This window comes from Euprymna scolopes, chromosome 16 (genome assembly GCF_053919585.1).
Source record: "Euprymna scolopes isolate OS-2025 chromosome 16, ASM5391958v1, whole genome shotgun sequence".
Taxonomy (NCBI): Eukaryota; Metazoa; Mollusca; class Cephalopoda; order Sepiida; family Sepiolidae; genus Euprymna; species Euprymna scolopes.
This window is the reverse complement of record NC_136497.1, coordinates 110,697,663-110,714,813: the sequence shown is the minus strand read 5'-3', so window position 1 is coordinate 110,714,813 and position 17,151 is coordinate 110,697,663. Positions and strand designations below refer to the sequence as shown.

Sequence of the window (17,151 nt, the reverse complement as noted above, 5' to 3'; positions counted from 1 at the left end):
AAACCCGATGGAAGTTACAGATTTTTCACAGACTTTCATAAAGCCAATGAAATCAGCAAGACTGATGCTTATCCAATTCCTAGAATTGATGATTGTATAGATTCAATTGGAAAATCAAAATATGTCAGCAAATTTGACTTGATGAAAGGTTATTGGCAAGTACCTTTAACCAATGAAGCCAAACATATTTCCGCATTCGTCACACCAGATGGTTTGTACCAATACAAGGTTATGCCGTTCGGAATGAAAAATGCACCAGCAACTTTTCAAAGAATAATGCATTCCATATTACAGGATCTTGACGGATGTGAGGTTTATATCGACGATGTGATCGTTCACAGCAATATATGGGAGGAACATTTAAAAATTTTAACCCAATTTTTCAGAAAATTACAAACTAATAACCTGTGTATCAATCTCAACAAAACTGATTTCTGCCAGGCAAAAGTCGAATACTTGGGGCATATTGTGGGTCAGGGACAAGTGAAACCCATCTCAGCAAAAGTGGACGCTATTAAAAAAATACCCTGCCTCAACCAATAAAAAACAACTTATGAGATTTCTAGGTATGGCAGGATTTTATAGGAGATTCTGCAAAATCTTTTCCACAATAGCAAGTCCACTCACCAATCTTTTAAAAAAGGCTACAAAATATAATTGGACTGATTCCTGCCATAATGCTTTCAATAATATAAAATCAACTCTTATTGAAAGTCCAGCCTTATCAACACCGGATTTCACCAAACAATTTAAATTACAGGTTGATGCCAGTGATGTGGGTATGGGTGGAATTCTCACTCAAGAAGATGAGCATGGCTTTGAAAAAGCTATTGGTTATTTTTCAAAAAAATTCAATGTCTACTAAAAAAATTATTCCACCATTGAAAAAGAGTGCTTGGCCTTACTATCAGCTATACAGCATTTTGACTTTTACATTAATGTGACTGTGCAACCTGTTTTAGTTCGCACTGATCACAACCCACTGACTTTCCTAAACAAAATGATTAATAAGAACCAAAGACTAACGAGATGGACTCTTCTTTTACAAGAGTACAATATGATAATCGAACATATAAAAGGTAGCGACAACATTATCGCCGATGCTCTATCTAGAGCATAACCTTGTTTCTTTTCACACACAAAAAAAAAACAAAACAAAACCATTAAAAAATAAAATAAATTCACACACTCAAGTATTACATATCTAACACAAAAATTATACAAATTAACAAACTGTACAAATACATATTCATCTATTGTAATACTATTATCCATATTTCTCACTTACAAAAAGAAGAACGAACATTGACTAAAAACTTTCAGTACCTTGAATATTTATTGATATTGACATTTTCTTTGTTTGCTTTCACATTCATTTTTTCCAGGTACCAGACCATAGCCAGCCTTGTGAAATTAAAAGTTTTGATATCTAGATATCAAAACTTTCACCTTGAAGGGGGGGAGTGTCATAGGAGAACATATTCTCTCCTATGATTGGATTAAGAAATATATAAATATTTCTTATAATATATAAATATGTTTATTGATATATTAATTAAAACATAAAGACGTTTCTAGAATGTCGTTATTCATAAAAATAAATAATAATCGGCGTCTATAAATATAAAAAGGCGTAGAACGCCTTTTTGCTCCTTTTTTTGAGTCTCTAGAAGGTTCCAGGAAGTTCCTTTTAAAACTCATATAAAAGAAACGCTATTGGTGGGTAAAGTCAGTTCGTGACATATTTTGGGATGCAAAAAGAGGCAACCAACGTCCGAATTCCGGCTTCCACATAAGGCCGTAAAAACAAAAACCTCACTGAAGAACTGGCTGTCTGGATTCTGGTAAAGTTTTTATTTATTCTTTGAGTTTGTTGACCGAAACACATATACATATAAAAATACACTAAACAAAACATTTCAAAACACAATACATTAAGAAATACTTTCTTTATGATCTAAGGGAGACAATTTATTAGCGAGTTGTTGCCCTTCAAACATGGTAATCTTTTCTTTTGTTTTTTTTTCTTGTTAATTTATTTTTTAATAAATTTCTTTTTCGTTAAATCTTTTTCTTTTGTTTTAATTTTATTACATGTGGGTGCTGATAAATCCCTAGACCATACGAGCTATGATCGGCACACATATGTAATACCTTTATTTTATGTTATTTCCAAATTGTTTGACATATGTTGCTAATTTATTGCCTTTATTTATGTTATTTCCAAATTGTTTGACATATGTTATGTTGCTAATTTATTGCCTTTATTTTATGTTTCACTTTTACTTAATGTTTGTATCATATTAATAATGACATAACAAAAAGTTACACTCTTTGAAATAGGAATAATTCAACAAAGTCATAACACTAATGTTTTGATACTTTGAAAATAGATGCAACATTAAGGCCATTGCATTAATAAAGATGAATCCAGTTTGAAAATTGAATGGAAAATCTGATTTAGAAAAAAATTGTATCGACTGATATATTTTTTTTTTAATAAAAAAACTTTAACATTATTTAAATTCAGTTATATTCATCGGTGAAGAACGCAACGAATCATACACTGTTGTCTAAAAATATTAATCATGCTACTAATTTGGAGCTTTTATAAGCAGAGATCAAGTTCTTTGGTAGTTTTGTGGAGTTCTTGGATTTCAGATCTTATCAATTAAAATTATATAAAAAAGGAGAAATTGAGTTAAAAAAATTTTTTTCATACATACATAAATATTTACATGCAGGTCCTGTTGTTAGAGGCTGCCATTTTTATACTTGCCTTGATCTCATCATTAAAAATGGCAGTCCAAATGAAACTTCTTTTCAAAAAATGACCATATTGCTTTTTTATGAAACGCTCAGTTAGAAAAAAAAGTGTATGTTTGAATTTTAAATTGATTCAATTTTTTTCAATTAATATTAATATTATAAAAGTAGATGTTTTATTTTTTTATTTTTCTTTGTCATGTGACATTTTTACAAATTTATTATCTGCAGTAACAAGAATATTAACATTTTTTTTATATTGTTAAGATTTTAACTTTTCTTATCGATGTCCAAGTCATTTTTGTAACAATTAGGGTTAATCTTATGATGCGCATGTGCATATTTTGCTTAGCAATAAAACTTGAAAAAAAAAAAAATGTTAATATTACCCAAACTTTCAATCAATTTGTAAGCATCAGAAAAAAAAAATATATATTCAAATTTTTTTTTATGCTTTTGATATTTGCCATAAAATAAATGAGTTAATAAATTTTGGATAGCATTAGGAATTTAATGTATTTATTGAATTACATTTAAATTGTACGTCCACAAACTTAAGAATGAAACGACAGAAAAAATACATGCCCAATCATTAAAATAAATGTATCATCTATTTCCAGTCAGAAAATAAACACATTGTATTTTTTGTAACTATGAAAATATTTGTTTCTCAAAGATAAAACCATATTTTACTTGTGTTCACTGGAACATTAAAAAAACATTTTTCACTTTCTTTTCAATATCATTATGAGATGATTCTTTTCCTTGTTATTAATAAAAAGGCGTTTTTGTTTTTGTTTTTAAGTAAAACTTTGTTTTAGTCGGTTTTATTTCTTTCAATTTTCATTATAAAGATAAAAAAGAAAAGAAAGTTTGATCAACCCTGCATTTTTGGGAAAGTTTACTACAAACACACAAAAGAAAAATTGAAATAAAACTTTTTTATATAAATTTAACATAAAATGATCACCCACTTCTTGACCATCACCAACTTTCGGTTTTGTGCAGAATTGTGTACAAGCAACGATAACATTAGTTTTAATATCATGTAGTAACCATTTTTTTTTTTTTTTTTTTTGTAAGATTTGCTGTAAACATTTTGTATGGATGTTGGGGGGAACTAATCTTGATCTTTTTTTTTTTTTAATATTATATAATCAGTTCAATACTTTAGAGAAATTGCCATTTTTAGTTTGTTATATATGTATTAATTTCATAAAAATATAGTTTTATAATTCAAACATACTTTTTATTTTTTAGTTGAAATTTATGTAAAATTTGAGGCTCAGATATCAGAATTTGTCATAAGCTTCTATTTCTAGTTTTATATAATCATCACTATAATGTCAATACAAAATATTTTCTAAGTTTTTGAAAATTGTCACTTTCATCTACATATTTTGTCAGTAATTGTTTGAATATAATTAGAAATAATTTACATTGTGGGTAATATTTTTAAAATTATATATTATTGGAGGAGAGTGGCTTTTAAAAATGAATGCTTTAAATAATAGTATTTGCATTTTAGACATTTAATTATTATATTGTAGGATTCCGTACTGATAATTGGAGCTGGTATTGCTGGATTAGCTGCGGCAAGGCAATTATCTAATTTTGGTGTAAAGGTTTGTATTGTGATTTTTTTTTTTTTAATGATTCTTGAAGAATGTAGAAATTTAGATTTTTTTTTTTTTTGACTGGTAGTTGGGGATGAGTTTTTAAAATGTCTATGCAATTTCTTTTTTTTTTCTTTCCTTATCTAAATTATTCTATTGTCATTGCAACAGTAATGTTAAAATATGCAAAAGTATTATTAAATTTGTTGTCAAAATTAGTTTGTCAGTTTTATAGCACATGAACATGCTTTTAGATGAACACCATAGCACTATTATTTGCCACCAGAATCGTTAGTTTAAATGAAATATCATCTTGAGCTTATGACATCGGGGCAGATACTGTGTTACACTTTATTAACAACTTATTTTGGGTGTAAAAATATTTGATTATTTAAAGTCTTTATCTTTCTAATTATTTGATTGTGGAATGTTGAATTATATATTGAATTATTTTTGTTTGTTGTTTGGAACTTTGTCAAATTATTTTAGCCATTTCAATTCTTTATTTTTAAATAATTTAGTTTTACTCAGAAATATTTGTAAGAGAACATTGTGTGAACCTTGAATTGGACTGTCTTTTCATATGAAAACACAAATGAAACTCAAGAAAAATCTCTACACTCAATTTACCAAATAGAGAAACCAAATTCTCGATGGTCAATCTGTGCTGATATGAAAGTATTTATCAATTGTCTAGAACTAAAGATAGTCTGCTCAATTGGTATACTGGTTAGTTAATGAGGCAGGAGTTTAAAAAAAAAAATGATACTTGATATCTCCTTACACTTAGCATTTTAAGGTGAGGATCAATGAAAGGAGTGGTACCCTACCCTACATCTTGCCATAGTAACCAATGTAAAGGGAGCCTTTGGGTCACCTTTAACTACAGTCAATCTATTTATATTATATAGTATTATATTACTAAATTACTAATGTTAATAGTTTTATATCACTAAATATACAATTTTAATTGCAATTTGGAAACAATTTAAAAATTAAAAGTTAAGAATTATGCATTTTAATCTTAAGTATTAATTTTAACAAATTAACATAATTATTCAGATAAAATTTACCTGTATTATTGAAAATTTTTGTTTGTTCTAGGTGACAGTACTTGAGGCCCAGAATTGGTTAGGTGGTCGTGTTGGAGATGAGAATAGTAATGGTGGAATCGATGAAGGCCATGGTGCGCAGATCATCAATGGTTGCGTTAATAATCCCATTTGTCTCATGTGTATGCAGGTAAGAAAGAATCATTTTATTGAGCAAAAGTTATTTTTACAAACTTTCAAAAATATATGTCCAACCCTTGTTGATCATTTTATACAGGGTTGGTCATAAGTTTTGCCTTCAAAATAACGATTTCAATAGTAAAAAAAAAAAAAATAATAACTTGGATGCCATCAACTAGAATTGAAACAAAATCATTTAGTGCTCCCTACCGTTTGAACCATTGGCAAGTAGGTAAAAAAGATTTCAAATTAAACCACTTAAAAGCTATGAATAAATTTGCAGATCGAAAAAGTAATCAAAATATGTCGGCAAGTTGAAATGAACATTTTGCATTTCAACTTACCGACATTTCTGTATGCGTTATTCATCCATCCAAACAAAGATTTTACTCTTTGGTGTATGATTACTATTTCCTGTTAATTTCAGTGTTATGTGACCAGTAGTTTAAGAGTTAAATATTTTCACACAGACATGAGCACGCACACACACACACACACACACACACATCTAGTGTTTTATTTATATAGACTAGAACACTTGTGACCAGATCAGTATACCTGGCATTGCTCAGCACCATAAACAACAAAAGAGAAGAGGTTACAATTCTGATTTTTTTGAGATGAGGTATAAATGTTTTTATTGTTTAAATTAATTGGCCAATTATTCTCACCTTGAATGTTATCTGCACAACGTTTCGGTCGATGCAACCTTTGATCTTCGTCAGGTGTAAAAGTCGCTATATTTTGGCAGGGAAGAAAAGGAGATAGCTCTGCACGCTAAGGTTTCAAATGTTTTGATCTAATTGGAAGTAAGTTTACACGAATTATAAGGATTATATAATTATCAGGAAACCCTAGAGGTATAATATTTAACTTGCTATGATTAAATTTTTAATTCAATCCATCAAGTTCTTAGAAACAATAATTTACGAAATAAGAAGGTTGCTGGTTTCAATGTGGTTAATCACGTGTTATCCATTTTATAACAAGATATAGTTTTCTAAATTTTTTGATATCTTATTATGACTGACAGGAAATAAAGGGAAGGGGAAGCAAGAAAAAAGAGTAAGGGAAGAAAGGAGGGGAAAGGTGAAAGAAAGGGCAGGAAGAAAAAATTGAAGTTTATATATGAGAAGAAAAAATATATAATAAAGGGGAGCAACTCTGAAAAAATAATGGGGGGTGACTATTTAGGATTATCTCCCTTGAGTGTAATGGGTATATCTTCTATATATATATAGGTATGTATGTGTGTTCGCTGCTTGTGTATGTCTACAAAAGGCTTTTTTCGCCGTGATTCTCGGTTGGCTCGCTCCTTCTTAAAACTTTTTATATGCTGTCTAAATAATAATATCTACGACTAAGGAACTCTGGTCGCAGCTATCTTTAATTTACCCGACTTTTACAAGCTATTTTCGAGATATTAGTGCCACGTAGCGGGAAAAACAGAAACTGGCTTCCAGCGCAAAACTTGGTCAAACATCACGCAACTTAATGTTCTCGCACCTGCTAATTTCAGTTTATAAACGTCAACTTAACACACTTATCTATTCATCTATTCCCGTGATCGAGATGGTTAGGTCGCAGGGTTTTTTTTCCATTTCCTTTCCACCTCCGCGTCAAAGGTTCGGGGTTTAAGCCTACCTTTCTACTAAAACTTTTTTTTTTCTTTTACACCTTCAAACACCCGGCCAACGCTTTTTTTGCTTGTTTTATTTTTTTTTAAACAGGGTTGTTTTGATCTACCCCCCCCCCCACCCCCCAACACACACACACCTCCAAACACCCGGGCAATGCCGGGTACTCCCCGCTAGTACTTTCATAAATCAGAATCCATTTTCTGTAGGCTGTTTTTGAACCCAGTCAACGACAGGTACTTTTGCTAGTCTAAAATAAAAAAATTTCAACAAGAAAGTCTAAAGGAAAGACAGGAATTTAAAAAGGCGTCACTATTACAACGTTTTTGAAAATGGAGAACTTACTTTAATACCTGCCTGGTAAGAATTATATGTCCAATAAAATGTATTATAAATTTTATGATAAATAAAAACTTGCTTCGAAAAAAAAGCTCAATGTTTATTTCTGTGTGTCTGGTCATGAATAGGCTCCTATACGGTTGAGTATTTTAAAAAACTGATTACATATAATGATAGAAGATGTATTGAGACACAGGAATGGGTATGTTTGATCTGGTAGAACAGTGGTTCATTAAAATTGTGGGGTCTGCGTTCACGCCTGGTCCACAAAGTATGGAAATAAAAAATTAAAAAAAAACGTTTACAAGTGTTTTTGATATAGATGTACATAATAATACTTTGATAAGTATGTTTTAACTTAAATAGAGATGGTATAATTAAATTGTGGGGTCTACGTTCGCGCCTGGCCTCCATAGAATGGAAATAGGCACAAACTTTAATAAAGACTTTTCATATCTATCTGCGTAAGTATACTTTGATAATTATGTTTCAGTTTAAAGAAATATGGTATAATAAACTTATGGGGTGTTCGTTCGCACCTGACCTCCATAGAATGGAAATATGTCACAATGTTTAACAAGGTTTTTTAATATAGATTCACAGAATATTGTGATAAGTGTTTCAGTGTAAACAGGTATGGTATAATAAATTATGGGGTTTATCTATTTTATTTTTACTTTCATCATATTTTGCTTTGGTTTTGATACCCCCAAATTCGAAGCTATCTCTTTACAACCGTTCCTTTTCATAACCTATCATACTTTCATAAATCAGAGTCCATTTTCTGTAGGCTGTTTTTGAACCCAGTCAACGACTGGTACTTTTGCTAGTCTATATATATAAAAGCGAAAATGTATGTATGAATGTGTGTATGTTTGTGTGTCTGCTAAAAACTTTCGACAGACACGACGAAAATTCACAAACTCAGTATCATATTAAAGCCCCATCCTTCGCTTGAAAAATATCGAAAAATTGGCCAAAAACATTCATTTTTTTTACCTCAAAATCGACAATTTTACCCCGAAATCAACAAACACGGTCTTCTCGTGACAACCAGTTCTATGCATGCGTCAGATGACGTCATGACCTGATTTACTTTAAATAGTTGAAAAACTGGCTAAAGTTCATGTACGTCGCGTTAGCTCAGTTGATTAACACGTTGGTTCATTAGCTAAAAGTTTTGGGTTATTGTGGTGTGAGATGTCTTTTTCTTTTTTTTCTTTTTTTTTTTTTTAAATTTAAATATTGAACCAGTGTTATTTAAGCCATTTTTCACGTAACGATTGTTTTTCTGTTTTTTTTTTTTTTACTTCGCTTATCCACCCCCGACCACACACCCAAAAACACCCGGGTACCCACCAATTTTTTAAATTTTAATATCGAAACAGGCTTATTTAAGCCATTTTGCACGTGTTCGTTTTTCTGTTTTCAACATCGTTCGTTTGCCGTATGATAGTTTTTTTTTTTTTAGTTTTTTTTTCGATGTTTTGATTACCCCTCCCCCCATTAAGTTTTAATGTTGTTTTCTTTTTTTACTTCGCTTATAACAAACAAACCTGGTCACTGACGTCGTCACGCTTGACGACTTCCGGGCGCGTACCTGTTAATTTTGTTCTTACTTAAATAAATTCAAACATCTTTCACTAACTCATTCTGGCTGGCCGATTTTATTTTCTAACTTTGTCTCAAGGCTTCAGGTTTGATACCCCCCCCCCCCCCCCGGTTTCTTTTTTATTTAACACCACACACACCTACAAACACCCGGGCAACGCCGGCTACCCTCGCTAGTATATATATAAAAGCAAAAATGTGTGTGTATGTCTGTAAAAAGCTTTTTTCGCTAGACTTTTCGGTCAGCTGATTCCTTTTTAAAACTTTTTATATCACGTCTAAATGATAATATTTATGAGTTACGAACGGGGGTCGCCTGTCTATTTAATTTACCTGACTTTCACGCGCTATTTTTTCCAGATTTTTAGAGCATCCTGTGTATCTTTCGCTTTTCAGTATAAAACAAGCAAAAACTGGCTTGTAGCGATGTCATATTTCAAGATCAAACATCACGCGACTTAAGTTTCTCGCACCTTTTAATTTCATTTTATAAACGTTAAATTTAGAGGTTTTTCATTCCTCTTCTCTCGTGTCCGAGATGGCTAGGTCTCAGGGTTTTTTCTATTTCGTTTCCATCTCCACATCAAAGGTTTGGGGTTCAAGCCTACTTTCCTACTAAAACTTTTTTTTTTTTCTTCTTTTACACCTCCAAACACCCGGCCAACGTTTTTTTTTTTAAAACAGGGTTGTTTTGATCCCCCCCCCCAACCACACCTACCCTACAAACACTTGGGCCACGCCGGGTACCCCCTGCTAGTATAATATAAATCTCATCTGTCTGTTTATATGTATGTATGTTTGCCTAAAACTTTCGACAGAGGTGACGAATTTTTGAGATCAGTATCATTTTGAAGCTTTACCCTTCGGATGACAAATATCGAAAAGTTAGCTAAAAACATTAATTCCTTCACCCTTAACTGACACTTTTCTACAAGGAGGGGGTCACTTTTTTTCACCGATATTTTCAAAAGTCATCTCCCTCTTTTCGATTGACTAGCCTTAATTTAAACATTTGCCACTTCCGGTTTGGCAATGGACGCAACGGCAAAGATGTCACGTTTTTTCACATTCTTTTCCTCCTTTGCAGTCCTGGTTTGAGCCTGCCTACTACCACTTTTTTTTTTCTTCAACACACATCTCCAAACACTCGGGCAACGTCGAGCACCCAGGCTAGTTTTTAATAAAAGAAAACTTAAGTGATTTCTAAAGCCAGGGGGGGGGGGGTAAAAAACTAAATATGTGATGAAGTTATGTTCTTGTCCTTAAAGTTCAACTGGGTTATTAATGTATGTGATCAGCTGTAAATTTACTATAAAGCTCCTATATGTTTTAGATTTTAAACTTATGAAATTATATTTTTCTTCATATACTTAAGCATAGTTAATGTGAATTTGTAATTAAGTGTTCCTATATACTATTCAGTTTGATACTAGGGTGACTTAAAAATTTATATAACTCAGCATATATGCCGCCTCTTTGAATAGTTATACTTTCCATTAATTTTCTCTGTCTATGATTTTTACTTCATTCTACAATGCGAGTTGGATGCCTTTTCTCTCCATATGTGGTCTACCATCCCTGATTAAAAAAACTACATTTGCTTAAAAAACAGATAATTCTTGATTAACCATATTGAAACTAGCAACCTCTTAGTTTCGTAAATGTTATGATTCTAAGAAATATGGATTTAATTAAAAATTTAATCATAATAAATTAAATTATATTATAATAAAACCTATATTGTTTTAATGCAATGCCAAGCTGTTGAATGGTTGGAGAAAGAGCGAATAATGTAAAAAGACTGAATTATAAAATAAGTAATGAGAGGAGTGGAATGATGTAAATAATTAAGAAAGGTAGTTGTATATTATGGGTATTTAGTTCTTTCATACTGCAAGAACTTACATTATGAAATCACAATGTGTTTTGACTTTGTAATTCTTGTTAAACTATATCAAAGTTAAAAGATTATATTTTTAGTTATATATATATGTATATATATAATGAATACTAACTTACTAGATCACAAGTAATCTAGTAAATTATATTATTCACTAGTAGTATGAGTCACACTTAAAAATAGGGAAAACATTTACAGTTCGAAAAACTGGTTATCAAAATTTGCTGATTTCTAATCTACTACTACTATGCACATTTTTTGAGTTGGAAGAAAAATCATGAGACAGCTTTTTTCTGTATATTGAGGGATCACTATTTGTAAAAAATAGTTGAAGAAAAATTGTTTTATAGCCAGCTCCAGTGATCTAGAATCGAAAGGGGCATGACATTTAAAAATTAGGTTTTAATCATTTTGCTGTGAGAGTACATTTAACATTCATTAAAACAATAAAATAAAAATATTCAGTTGTAGCACAGCAAAATGACTAAAACCTAATTTTTAAATGTCATGCCCTTTTCGATTCTAGGTGGCCACCTCGGTGTTACCTGATGATAAATGAGGATAACTGTGTGCTTCTAGCCCCACACCTGATATTGCCATTTGTATAATATTCTGTAATTTTCAATTCTCTTTTGCTTTATTTATGTCATCTTCTTTGTTTGATTTTCTTATATTGCTGCTGCTACTATGACTATTTTAATCTTTTATTTTCTTTTTTAATCATGAAATTTTATTTACATCATATTCTTACTGCTGTTGCTCTCCCACCTCCCATCACTTAAACTATCCTACCATCACTTTTCGTCTCAACCGCCAATGTCCCATAATCTAGAACATTCAATATATGTTGAATTTGTTTTAGCATGACATAGATAATGTGTTTTTGGTATATCCAGTAGTTCATTTATATGAGTGATTATCTATAACTCGACTCATTTTCTTTTCAAGAGGTCAGTTTCTTTTATTTTCCTGGCTAGGATTTGATTTGCTGTTTTACTCTACTTTTCAAACGTTTGTAAAAAAATAACAACACCTTTTAAGCAACAGTCCATCACCAGGCTTTTTATTTTTTTAAATTTAAAAAAAAAATTTTTTGTTGTTTAAAATTATGAAGATAAGGGACCAGGACTTGTGTTTTTTTTTTTTTTTTTTTTTTTTTTTTTTTTTACAAAGGCATCACCTCATTATCAAGGCCCAGAGGCCACTCAAGGATAAGGGTTAAAGAGTGTACAGTAGAAATTAATCAATATAGTAATCATTAGTAATGAAAATTTGGTAAATTTAATAACTTATATGGAACGGCTCATTAAGAACTTATTTACTTTAGACTTGAACACAACCATATTGTAGTCAGCCGGAAAGCAGGAAAACGGAAGACAATTCCACAGGCGTGCAGTTCTAAGAAAGAAGCTTTGTTCATGGAATCTACGTTTAGGTTTAGGCACAGATAAAGAGTGGGGGAAATTATTGATAGTGTTTACAGCTAGACGAGTGTTTCTTGTGAAAGTTTGGCGAGGGGGGGACCATAGATTGAAGCTCAGTTGAACACTTTCCATGAAAATAATGATACATCAGAGACAAACTCGCAACATCTCTTCTGTGAGATAGAGGTTGCAAGGAGGAGAAAAGGACATCTCCTACGAGGCTACGAAGTCTATTTTGAACTCTATCAAGGCAGGACAAGTCCTTTCTAGCAGCTCCTGCCCAGATGTGGCAACAGTATTCCATCCTTGGACGTACCTGGCTCTTATATAGGTAGAGAATAGCATCAGTAGTGAGATATCTACTGGATCGATAGAAAGATCCCACCATTTTTCCAGCGGCCTTGGCAACAGATTTGATATACGTGTTCCATTTAAGATCAGGAGTAATGGTCAAGCCCAGAAGCTTGTCAAAACTTGAGGCCTCCTGAAGACGAGAGCCATTCATTTCAATTGATGACAAATGTGAATTAGAATGTTGATGATGTAAAGAGAGAAGCTTGGTTTTAGATGCATTAAAAGTAACCAGCCACTCCTTTCCCCATAGTACTACGTGCTCAAGATCAGAGGAGAGAGAATTGGAGAGAACTTGGTCGTTTACTGTCTTAGATGTGGTACCATAAATGGTAGTGTCGTCAGCATAAATGTCTACAAATGATGTAAGGATATGATTTGGAAGATCATTAATGTAGATCAGGAAAAGAGTTGGGCCCAGGATGGATCCCTGAGGGACACCGGCATTAATACTGTGAGCTTCTGATTTTTGCCCCTCAACAACTACTCTTATGAACCTATAAGAAAGAAATGATTTAATAATTGAGAAGACTTTTCCAGCTATACCATAGCTAGCGATCTTATGAAGTAAACCTTTATGCCATACCCTATCAAAGGCTTTAGATATGTCAAGAGCAATTGCCCTAGAAAGATTGCCACCGTCGAGAGATTTGCTAATCCTATGCGATATAACTGTAAGGACATCTGCTGTAGATCTAGCAGAACGGAAACCATATTGAGTGTCACTAAGAAGGTTATTTTTGTTGAGATGTTTGATTACTTCTGTATTTAACACAGATTCTAGCAACTTACTCATGACGCACAGGAGACTTATTGGCCTGTACTGAGAGGGGGATGAGCGATCACCTGAATTCTTAAATACAGGGCATACTGATGAGATTTTCCAGGGAGATGGGAAATTATTCTCCTTAAGACAACGTGTTAGGCATGATACATCATACACTATCAGGTTGACAAAGTTCTTGTGTTTTTTTCACTTTTAAATTCAGATGAATATATCTTGGTTCAAACAAAAATTTATTGATCGAAATAAGCATCATCAGAATAAACACACTTTTACAAATGCAAAACAAGTGTATTTATGCCAGTAACATAAAAATCTTGCGTTCTGGTGACGATAAAGTCGCTGAAGACATTTTTGATATCGCTAAGGTCTTTGAAACATTTCTCACGCAGAAAGTTGTCGATGTTTGAAAAAGTGGTAGTTGGTAGCTGAGAGGTCTGGAGAGTATGGCAAATTAGGCAGTTTTGTAACCCAATTTGTTCAACTTCTGAAGGGTCGGTTTAGCAACGTGTGGTCAGGCATTGTCATGGAGGAGAGTTGGACATTTTCTGTTGATGACTGCTGGATGTTGTTGTTGAAGTTTCTGATGCATTTCATCCATTTGTTGACAATACTCCTTCGCTGTAAACCTGCATAAAAAAAACTAATGGATAAGACGAGTCGCAGATCACTAAACAGTCAGCATGACCTTCTTTTGGTGCAACTCTCGCTTCATTCAGGAAGTGTTGTGGAGCTTTGTTAGCATTTAACCACTGAGCTGAACATCTCCGGTTTTTATAAAGGACCCACTTTTCATCGCAAGTCATGGGTCGTTCTTGTTGCGTAAAAAGAAGGGAAGATGACACTTCATAACAGTGTTTCTTTAGGTTGTTGTTCAATTTGTGAGGCACTCATTTATCAAGTTTTTTTGTCTTTCCAATCTCTCTCAACTGGTTGGAAATCGTCCTATATGTTACGTCTAATTCAGAAGCAAGTTCTTGAACAGTTGTGCGTGGATTGGTATCAACTAAGGCTCTTAATTGATCGTTGTCTACATCCGATGGCTGATCACTACGTTCATTATCTTCAAGATTCTTGTCGCTGCCAAAAATTTCTTAAACCATTATTGTGGTATACATTCAGTAGTGGTTCCTGGGCCAAATGCTTCATTGATATCGCGAGCTGTTTCAGCAGTTTTTCGGCTTAGCTTGAATTGAAATGAAAATTGGGCGAATTTGCTTTTTTTCCATCTTGTCTTCTGAAAAGAAGACATAATTGTTTTAAAACGATTGTAATTTAAACGATTAGATAGAGCGAAAACTGCTGGTTAAAATGATAAAGTAATAGTATTATAATGAAAACTTGTTTGAAAGTACATCATTTGAAGTCAAAATTAAAAATTCTGAAAGAACTTTCTTTTCAACCTAATATATAACTGTATAATTCATAAATTCATGCGACAAAAAAATTAGAATTAAATTCTTATATTTTCCTTATTCTACCAAAAAGTTTACAACATATTTCTCATATAGTAAAATATTTCCGATTATATTCTGTAAAGAGAAATAAGTTGTTTAAATATTTTTCAAAATTTAAAAATAATGATTCTGATGAAATGATTTTATTAAGGATTTTTTTTTATTGACAGGCAGATATTAAGATGAAAATGATTCGGGATAAATATGAATTAATCTTTGAAAATGGTGAGTTAGCGCTACCATCTTCATGTCGGCGACTCAATTTTCATTTCAATGCCCTCCTCGATGTTGTAGCTGAATGGTGCAAGGATAAAGTTTTATCGAAAGATACAGGATTATTAAGTAAGTTATTTTTGATGAATTATCTTCCTATCTTGTATTATACATTTTCTATTTAAATGTCTTCAATTTGTTTTCATTTTATTTGGTTTTTGTTTTTTGTTTTTTTTACTTTAGCCAAATTTAAAGAAGCTCATAACCAATTCCTTGAACAGTCACAGTTAGAATTCTCTCCAGTGAGTTATTTTGCTCTCAAAAGCATTTTTTTCTTTGATTTGTATAATCATGAATGGTTAAGAAACTGAGAAAATGTTACCATTTTATATTTAAAAAAAAAAATGTAAATTAACCAACCCTGGTCATAGGAGGGCCTAACTTCTTTTATACTGCTACTATCACTACGACATCATCATCATGATTACATTGCTCAGGAGGTACACTACTGCTCATCAAAAGTGTATGTACATCATACAATTATCCTTGAAATGAATAGTTTATATGAGTCATAATAAGCATGTGTACATAAGAGTAGAAAGTACATGTAGTTTTCGTGAACTTTGGGAAGCATCTGGGTTTTAAAGGATGCAATGTCTCGACAGCCAACAATTGATGCAAGCAATTTGTTCAGTGCAGTTCTGAATGTGAACAAAATATTTTCTATAGTTACGGGAGCTATACTATTTTCTGACTTTGTAGGCATTTCTACATGTATGCTTGTTATAGATCAAAATGGTGCTCCAGTTTGTTGCAGGCAAGATTGGCTTGATCTTAATAATTAAACTGGTATCCATTTCTTGTCCATTAAAGTGCACTACTAGTCATCCTGTGACCCCCTGTCCCTCCTCCGATCTTAGTGTTAAACCAAATTGATGGTCTGAAATATGCTGTGACAGAACACTAGTTTGTCACCGGTTGTACTTATACACTTGGGTGAAGTGCAATCCATACAATTCTTACAAAATGATAAACAGAAGTTTATGATTAGATTTAACATTAATTTTGAGGATCTGACAGAAATTTGTGTCATCATTATTTAACCGTGATACCTTAATATTTAGTGCTAGGTGGGATCAAATGTGTGTGTGACTGATCTGAACATTCTCATCCTTATGACTATGTTTATTACAGAAATTCAATTCATATACAAATGCTTGTTAAATCTGTTTAGTAAATCCGAATGATTTAATTTTTTCTAATTGTTTTTCTTTACTTGGATCACCATGCTAACCCTTCATCTGTGCATGAATGTTTTAAAGGGTGCAAGAATAAGATAACATTAAAGCGTGAATAATAAGAGAAGTGGGAAAATAAATAATTGAGAGCGAGGAAGACAGGTTTGTTATGACCTCACAAAAAAGAGCTTTTCACAGCAACTAAACTGCATTTTTCAAATATTTTCTTAGTCAAACTATTCACCTTTTTTTCTATAATTCCATTTTTCTGTTTAACTCAACCAATTCGAAATTTCTTTGTTTACAAAAATGTTAAATTTAGTTTAAAGATTTGTATAGTATTCCAATTTCCAAATGAACGCTTAATCTTACTTAAAAACTATTATTGTTTAGCAAAAATAAATATTCACAACTAAGAGGTTGACTTAAAATATTATCACATAAATGAATTCGTGTAACTCTAGAACATTCATTATTTGTCTTCTTTTTTTGTCTTTTCATACTTTTATAAAAATAATTCTAATAGACAAATTTGTCTTTAGTTAACCTTTGACAACTAAATATTTTTGTTTACTAGCCAAAT

General features: G+C 32.0%; 1 protein-coding gene across 1 annotated transcript in view; it reads left to right on the top strand.

The window, feature by feature from the left end:
• The window catches only part of LOC145296050 (lysine-specific histone demethylase 2-like), a 211,622-nt gene that overhangs the window by 152,629 nt on the left and 41,842 nt on the right, over positions 1-17,151 (top strand). Inside the window, exons 10-13 of the mRNA XM_080142105.1 lie at positions 4,317-4,391; positions 5,487-5,624; positions 15,288-15,459; positions 15,574-15,632. Coding sequence (XP_079998231.1) covers positions 4,317-4,391; positions 5,487-5,624; positions 15,288-15,459; positions 15,574-15,632 — 444 coding nt within the window. The remainder of the gene's footprint in view (positions 1-4,316; positions 4,392-5,486; positions 5,625-15,287; positions 15,460-15,573; positions 15,633-17,151) is intronic.